Genomic DNA, 8,037 nt, shown 5'->3' with positions numbered 1-8,037 from the left:
GTTGCCTCACATTTGAGACTATACATATTTATGTAAATATTGTAATATGCTTTCTCATTCAACCGAATAATATGGAATGTCATTCATTCACGATATCTGATTACTAATCTGCATGTGGATCCGGTCTGGAATCAAGTATATTACTAAATAGAATATTATTCAAATTAATTTCAGCTATTATTTGGTAGGAGACACATGCAAAATATGTAGGAATGTAACTGTATTGAATTGAATTGAATATGAGCCGTAGGAAGTGCATGATGCTAAAAATGGGAGTAAACTGTTCAAAACTCAACTCATCCATTAAATCAGATGCATGCATATACCTACGCAGATTTATCAAAGCACGAAATATGTATACTAATATTTAGTAGTATTTGTTTCGAGAAACTGCAATTACCTAGCCAAGAAAAGTGTCAGCAAAGTAATTCCTGTTGAACAAACAAATTTAAGTCGAACAAGGTAATTTTGCATAATTTCGTGACAAGAGAGCCACAATATATTACTATTCTATTGTTTCAAGAGGTATATAAGTATAAGCAAAATGTGTGTGAATTTACAGAATATCAAGGCAATCTAGTTAGCAGCAAAGCATGGACAAGGAATTATGCACAAGTTCTTTAATCGTGTGTAAAATATATCAGCAGATGTAAATCATTAGTTGAGAAGCTACCAATATATACATTAAACTGCAAATTTCTTAAATAAAATGTAAGCTACCGATAACCCAGTGATTCATAAGTACATAATTTCTCAATTTTAATTTATAATAAAGATCAATTTTCATATTTTTAGGGAATATTCAGACGCCGAGCATGAGGACGTGTTTCATGAATCTTCAAGTTCTGCCTTGGAGGAAGAAAAAAGTGAAAGGAGTGAAATCTCGTCCAGGAGAAAGTATTTGGCTAAACAAGTTCGTCAGTTGTCGTCTCGAATTGGTAAAATTGAAATCGTGCTTTACTTCAACGCTGCCAGTTATTGAGCAAATGCATATTTTCTAGATTCGTTGAGTGAAAAAATGGACGCTATGCTAAAAAAATACAAATCAGTGCAAACATCAAGCTGAAATGTATTGTAAGAAAAATGACGAGGAATCGAGGAGTTAATACTGACATTGTTCTATTCTAATTAATGGATGCATGTTTACATTTCTGTATGTGTAATTGCAAATCTAATAGTCAATAATAATGTTATTTCCTTGTTTTAAAATTGATATATTCGACTGACCCAGATCTACTTATTTTTTATGAGTGCATCATAATTTTCAGCTTAAAATAACACCACGGGTAGTGTTAGAGTTTTGTGATTCATGAGACTAAAGAAGGCTTCGCAAAATTCGCAAAGGTAAAGATTTGCAAAAGTGAAAACTTCCAAAATTAATGACCGTCTAAACTAACGTTAACATCCTTTTGGTTATCGAAGAATAAACGATGGAATTTTGAACTTTTCTCTGAAATTAAGCTTTATTTTCTGGAAACATTTTATAAAGCCATACACACGTGTCTTTAATTTCACTACCAATAGATATACATATAATAATTTCAAGTGTTTTGGTTAAATATTACATCGCTAAATTGAGAGATTGTTGGCCTATGCATATTAAGATAGAGTTTGATATAATTGGAAGAATCACACGGGTTCTAGTTATTTTTTAGTGTTTTGGTATTAGATCGGGATATTTTACGCTAGCTTAAAATAAATATACAAGAGACGAAAGCATAATATAAACCTGAACAAGTAGAATTGTTAGCATATAGAATTTGCAAACATTCAGTAGAATAAGTTACTTTTAGTAAACAAAATATGCAAGATATCACTCCAATTTGGTACAAGAACGCAAGATTATTTTAATAATATGTAACTACATATGTAAGATTACAGTGATTGTCATTCATGGTCTTTAAACAGATAATTGGGTAGCACTTTGAATCAAAACTTTGATAGCTGGAAGGAAAGTAGAAATTTCTGCAAAGTTTCCAGCACTTACTAGCTGCGTGTGAATTTGCAGCGCTTGTTGATAATCTTTGGTACGAATGGCATCTACCAAAGAATGTAAAGTAGTTAGCGTAGATTCGGTCAAGGAACCATTTCTGAGCTTTTCTGAAAATGCGTCCAACTTTCGGGCAACATCTTCCAATTTCCGTTTCATTTGAATCAAATGTGCAACATCGTAACATTCTGAACGTAGTTTTTCTAAAGTATCCACAAGCGTTGCGTGCTCAGGGGGAATTGGGCCAAGTGGTTTGGGGGGTTCAGCTACTTTTGCTGGTGGGGGTGGTGTTGGAGCTGGTGGATTAATTGGTTGAAAAGTAGAAGCTGGATTTGGCACGAACGGGGGTGTAGTCGACGCTACATTACTTGAGTTAGAGGGAAGTGGATTGAATTGCTGATTCTGTGTAGGGTTGAATGTATTGAAAGATGGTGGCGCAAATGGAGACGAGTTGGAGACAGCATTATTATTACTAAACTGTGGTGGTGGCGGTTCCACTGGAGCAGCCCCAAAATAATTCATTGATGGCGGCGGACCTGTTTGTGATGGAGGCCTTAAAATTGGTGCGTCCATTGGTGCGGGGGCAGAAAATCCCCCAGGGCCTGGTGGTGGTGGCATCATCGGCTTAGTTAATGGGGGTCCACCCAAAGTCTGTGCGGTAGGAGGAGAAGCAAACGCACTCTGCACTGGGGTCGACGGTCTATACCCTACTTGGCCTGTATGAAGAGGAGGAGGAGGAAAAGCGACTTGTGGAGCAGATGGTTTTCCAAATGGACTTTGCGATGTCGGTGGTGGCTGACCAAACGGTTGCTGTTGCGATGTTGGTGGTGGTCCAAATGATTGCTGTGATGTTGGTGGTGCTTGACCAAACGGTTGCTGTTGCGATGTTGGTGGTGGTCCAAATGATTGCTGTGATGTTGGTGGTGGTTGACCAAATGGTTGCTGTTGCGATGTTGGTGGTGGTCCAAAGGATTGCTGTGATGTTGGTGGTGGTCCAAATGATTGCTGTGATGTTGGTGGTGCTTGACCAAACGGTTGCTGTTGTGATGTTGGTGGGGGTTGACCAAATGAACTTTGACCGGAAGAGTAATAGGGACTTTGTGACATGGTTGGTGGTGGACCCATTTGAGAGGGTGGCGGACCGAAATTACTAGACTGTTGTGGCGGATATCCACTATTTGATGATTGTCCATACGAGGTTGATGATGGACTGTATATTGTCTGTTGCTGTGGCGGAGGTGGCATCATTGGAGAATTTCCATATGGATTCGATGGCTCTGGTGGAGCAGCACTGCCAAATATCGGATGAGTTATTGGTTGAATAGTAGATGCTAGAGTAGTTGGCGTCGGCTAGAAATGATAGATTAATGTATTTGGCATTGAAATATTTATAATTATTTTGCTAATTTCAATAATCCAGCATGTATGTACCTTTGGTTTATTCGATGTTTTCATTGGAGGAGGATCATTCCAGCCATGAGCCGCACTAGACACGGGGGGATGTGGGAGGGAACTACCTAAAGGCGTTCTTGCCGGTGGTGGTTCCTTTGCAGGGGGCATCATAGAACTCCTGGGAACTTCAGCTGGAGTGTAAATTGATCCAGTCATCGTAGATGATGGTACCCTTGGAGGCAATCCAACTGATGCACTTCCATATTGTGAGGAGGCCGAGGGAGGCGAATATTGTCCAACGGTTGGAGGAACGTTAGGATTAACGTACACATTTCCATAAGCAGACTGTTGTGGATTGTTTGACAAATATGATGGCTGTGGGGGATGAACTGGTCCTGTCAAATTGTCAAACTCAGAACTACTGAAAACTGGGCGTGAAGATCCCAAATTCGTGTTGGGGTATGCTGGTCGTTTCGTAAATGAGCTTCGCATTGAAGATTCCGAAGTTTGTCGGCTCCTAGTTTGACGTTGAGTCTTTATGGGACGAGGGGATCGAAGGGAGAGATAAAGTCTCTCCTTGAATAATTCAACTTCTGGATCATTGCATTCTCCCAAGAAACTCAAAGCCAGCTCCAGACATCCTTGAGATGCCAGTAATCCAGAATATTGAATAAGTTTCGATGCTACTGATCCTCCATCAACGTTATTTTCACGTCCCCACATTTCTCCGGCCTTCTTCAAAATCATGATTTGCTCAACTAGATCCTGCAATGCCACACATACCATACATTAGCAAATTAGCAACACAAAAGTAAAAATATAAACTACGTTCTAAAATTTTTTTTACTTACCTGTAATTCATCAGGCGTATTGCCACGATGCTTATCCGAATCACTTATCCAGACATCCACCAAATGGTTCAGATTTCCAGAACATATGCAGCAAAGCAAGGCACCCAGCTTCTGGCTTTCTACTTGGCTACTTTGAAGGCGTTGTCCCAACATGTCTAAATGATAAATACGTAGTCAGATCAGATCAACTACCATTCCGTAATTTCCTGTAAATGTTTCAATCTTACCAGCTAAAATAGGAAACTCTTTGTTATCTGCATAAGTTGTAACAACTGCGAGAACTTGTTTCCAACTGTCAAGCGAGCACCGATCAACAAGTTTGGCTAAATCATGAGTAACTACAGCTCGTATCATTTGAGTGGCTTCACTTTGACATTTCTATATTATATCAAATAATAAATAATAATATAGTATTAATATTTTTCATGGTTTGATAACAACTCGAGTTGACAAGTTTTTGATTGAGGCATACTTCGAAATACTTATTCTGAACTTTCATCAACGTTTCGGGGGTTGCTTTGGACGCAAGTAGTAGTGCATCAGCCCAACGTTCATCCTCGACGCACAGATTTACAGCTACATCAATATTTCCACATAGTAAAGCTTGATTTATCTTTCCATCGACAGCTATAAGAAAACAGAATTAGTAATCCACACTTTTACAAAAAAAAAGTGAGCCATCTTACAGTTATCATCGGTAGGAACTTCTAACTCTTTTTCTGGCTTTGCAATGGAACCTCCTCCAGATCCAAATTCGTAGCCATTTGCATAACCATCAGGAGCCTAAAAGTAAATTGTTTATTTTTTACACGAAAAAGTATCACATATTAAATATCATGCAAATTCAACATTCTTAATTTACTCCTCTTCCAAGAGCTTCGAACTCGTCAACCACGCCATTCATTGTTGAATCAGACACCTTACTGCCCAGCTAAAAAATATAAAAATTTGAATAGTAAGCATCTTGTTATTTAGGTTTCGCAAATTATGACAAATTACCTTGGCCATAATTTCGGAAGCATTAAATCCAAGTTTTGATAAATATTCTTGACGAGGATGTTGTGAAAAGTTTGCTTGCAAAAAGTCCCATATTTGGGCTTCGCTCGAATCACTGGATTCAGCAGCCTAATAAAAATACACAAATTACATTAACTAACATCACTACTTAAAACTGAAAAAGGTTTTGATATTTATTACACACCTTTTGAGCACAATAAGATTCCAGCGATCCAGATTGCAAGGTATCCTCCAATTTCTTTGAGCGTTCAATCAAATTCGGAAGGGTTACAAGTTGAAGGACGGATACCACGCTGGTCACCGTTGGTGCTTGACCTGGCTGAGTCGGAGCCACTTTGGTATTTGTGAATGAAACTAGCTTCCCACCAAACTATACAAATAAAACCAACATTATAGGAGGATTATTATTGCAATTATTTTGCATCGATGATGTTGACTTACTCCAAATGAAGCCCCACATGGTCTTTTCAGCCATTTAGGAGCATCTCGTAACTGAAGGAATGCTGGTTGCTGAGAAGGCAAAGGTGCTGACAGTGTCATATCCATACCCGGAAAACTATCCGCAAGTTTGGAAGAAGTTACTGGATGTTGAACCCCTCCAGAAAGTCCAAATATACTAACTCGACCGTCGTAACTGGATGAAGCAATTACAACTGGGTTCTTCGGACAGAAGCTCACATCAAAACTGTACTGAGAAGATGTTGGAATATCGCACACCATCTCGTATCCCTTAAAAAACAAGTGCAAGGCTATTAGAATCCATTATTCAAGTATATCTAGCACAAATTCGTATATAATTAAATTGCTAACAAACTTACTGGGTGAGGAAAGTTTGGGTTCCAACACAATATCCGTGCCTCTTTCCCACACGTTAACAACAAGTCAGAATCTTGTGAACACCATGCCATTCCCAAAATTCCTCTTTGGTGTCCCTGTATAACTTTCAAGGGGGCAGTTGCGTAACGAAGATCCCACAGTTGAATAACAGGATTGTTATCATCCTCTGAGGCAAGGCACATTTGTGTGGCTACTTCTGGATGCCACTCTACAACTTTGTACCGAATCTAGTACCAATTCAAAATCGTTATGTATCTACAGGCCGTAAAGCATATGCGTTTTTCAGCAAAAGCATATTATTATACCCTTGAAGTTGTATCAGAGACTTTAATCACTGGCTCATTTTTCCTTAAATCCCACACGACACACCTGGTCGAAAATGTCGATGCCAAAATGTGCTCCACTAAAAATAATCAATCAGTTGCAATTAAAAATCTTACAACACATTTCGACGATATGTAATACCTTGCTTATTCCAAGCTAAATGGGACACATCATCTGCTACAGTTCAGAAAGAAAATAATATTTAATATATAAGTTATCATGTATTAAGAAAAGAATTATACTTCGCAATAGCCCATTCAATTCAATGTGATTTTTCTAGGATTAGACGGAAAAGAAGAAACAATGTTCTTGTACTAACCAGGTTGCACTTTAGTCCCAGGCGTCATTGGAGTTTTTGGATTCGTGAGATCCCAAATAAAAATTTCCGATTCTGACGCTCCAGAAGCAACCAAGTTAGACTGTAAAAAGGAAAAATAAATACATAAAGATCTCATAAAACAATCATTTCTATAATTACGCAAATCATTACCCGGAAAGGATTAAAATCCAACGCTCTCACAGCTCCGGTATGTTTCGTCTTTGTCAAGACTAACGGATTATCATTCTTCAATACTTTTGCCGCATCATAAACTTGCATAACTCCACCGTCACAACCTCCCACAATAATTCCCATAGGATGCTCTCCCTTATCGCCGGATATTCCATGTGATCCCCAAATCAGTTTATGAAATCTGAAATCAAAACCAAAAGTTAATCCAATTAATTCATCGCCCAAATACCGGATAACAAAAACCACAAAAAACAAGGAATATTCACCGGTTTTCACATGGCAAAGTAGCTTTCACCGGAAGGTCTAGACCGCTTTGGTTGGTGTCAAATTGATACAACTCCAACGTAGCGTTGGTGCTAAAGGAGCTATCCAGTTGTTGAGCAGCTGTCCCCACGGCAAGGTAGACCGGGTCCACTTCCACTGGGGACCAGGCCACGTTGGCTGTCCGATCGATCTCCTTAATCTTCATTCTTGAGCCTAGTTCGACGACAGAACAAACTTTATCACACGTAAATGTGACCACTTAGAAATCGAAACCGACAGCAAAAAATATTCACAAACCAAATTTCAAATCTATGCTATTCAAAATAGCGATTTAAAAATAGTTTTTGGTGAAATAAAGCTTTGCTTCCTTCAAAAAAAAACGTTGTCCAACAAAACGTTGTCAACTAAACATTTTAAATCGTTCACGCCCTGCTGTAAAATAATTTATCGGTCTGTTGTCGACGTGGCGATGGCAATTTTGATGTATATTTGGATCGGGTTTCTTCTCTACCGCTCTCACGCCGGTTGCAATGAGAAATGAATGAATGAATGAATGCTGCCTAAAATACATGCAAAATTTTTTAAAATATTTTTCTAATTCAATTCCGAACAAACTCACTAAAATGTAACGATACAAAAATTTTGAAATAATTGTTAGTTTATTAGATTCAGTTGTACATATGAAGCACTAAAATTTGCGTTAAAAAAATGAAAAAATCTCAAATTCCCATCAGTTTGGCATATTTACTGAAAATTCATTATTGACTTTAAACCTTTACATCGATTTTATAATCAACGCACCTTTCACTAAAGTTTTATTGTCGATTTCATGCATTTTCAGCTAAAATTTG

At 38.2% G+C, this 8,037-nt stretch overlaps 1 protein-coding gene and 1 long non-coding RNA gene across 2 annotated transcripts; one reads left to right on the top strand and one right to left on the bottom strand.

Moving 5' to 3' along the window:
* The first annotated feature begins 8 nt into the window (after positions 1-8).
* Positions 9-1,213, top strand: LOC110843066. Its single transcript, XR_002547391.2, has 4 exons — positions 9-462; positions 563-711; positions 796-938; positions 1,002-1,213. It is a non-coding gene; the product is annotated as an uncharacterized LOC110843066 (long non-coding RNA).
* Positions 1,214-1,449: 236 nt separating this feature from the next.
* LOC110843065 (protein transport protein Sec31A) lies at positions 1,450-7,688 on the bottom strand. The gene is made up of 16 exons (XM_022088980.2): positions 7,189-7,688; positions 6,902-7,103; positions 6,731-6,830; positions 6,553-6,588; positions 6,393-6,490; positions 6,069-6,314; positions 5,692-5,979; positions 5,435-5,620; positions 5,233-5,358; positions 5,096-5,164; positions 4,920-5,016; positions 4,706-4,860; positions 4,461-4,611; positions 4,234-4,388; positions 3,422-4,147; positions 1,450-3,340 (listed from the first exon to the last, which is right to left on the bottom strand). Exons 1-16 carry the CDS (start codon positions 7,389-7,391, stop codon positions 1,901-1,903), a joined length of 4,278 nt encoding a protein of 1,425 aa, XP_021944672.1. The 5' UTR covers positions 7,392-7,688; the 3' UTR covers positions 1,450-1,900.
* Positions 7,689-8,037: the final 349 nt, after the last annotated feature.

The sequence above is a fragment of the Folsomia candida genome, unplaced genomic scaffold (assembly GCF_002217175.1).
Source record: "Folsomia candida strain VU population unplaced genomic scaffold, ASM221717v1 Fcan01_Sc002, whole genome shotgun sequence".
Lineage (NCBI taxonomy): Eukaryota > Metazoa > Arthropoda > Collembola > Entomobryomorpha > Isotomidae > Folsomia > Folsomia candida.
This window is presented reverse-complemented; position numbering and strand designations above follow the sequence as displayed.

Bases quoted from the DNA above. Each gene is read 5' to 3' on its own strand.
- LOC110843065 (XM_022088980.2), bottom strand. From the start codon at position 7,391: ATGAAGATTAAGGAGATCGATCGGACAGCCAACGTGGCCTGGTCCCCA. The intron at 6,491-6,552 runs GTATTACATATC...GATTATTTTTAG, and splicing joins TTTAGCTTGGAATAAGCAAG to TGGAGCACATTTTGGCATCG. The intron at 5,359-5,434 runs GTGTGTAATAAA...TATTTTTATTAG, and splicing joins AATCTTATTGTGCTCAAAAG to GCTGCTGAATCCAGTGATTC.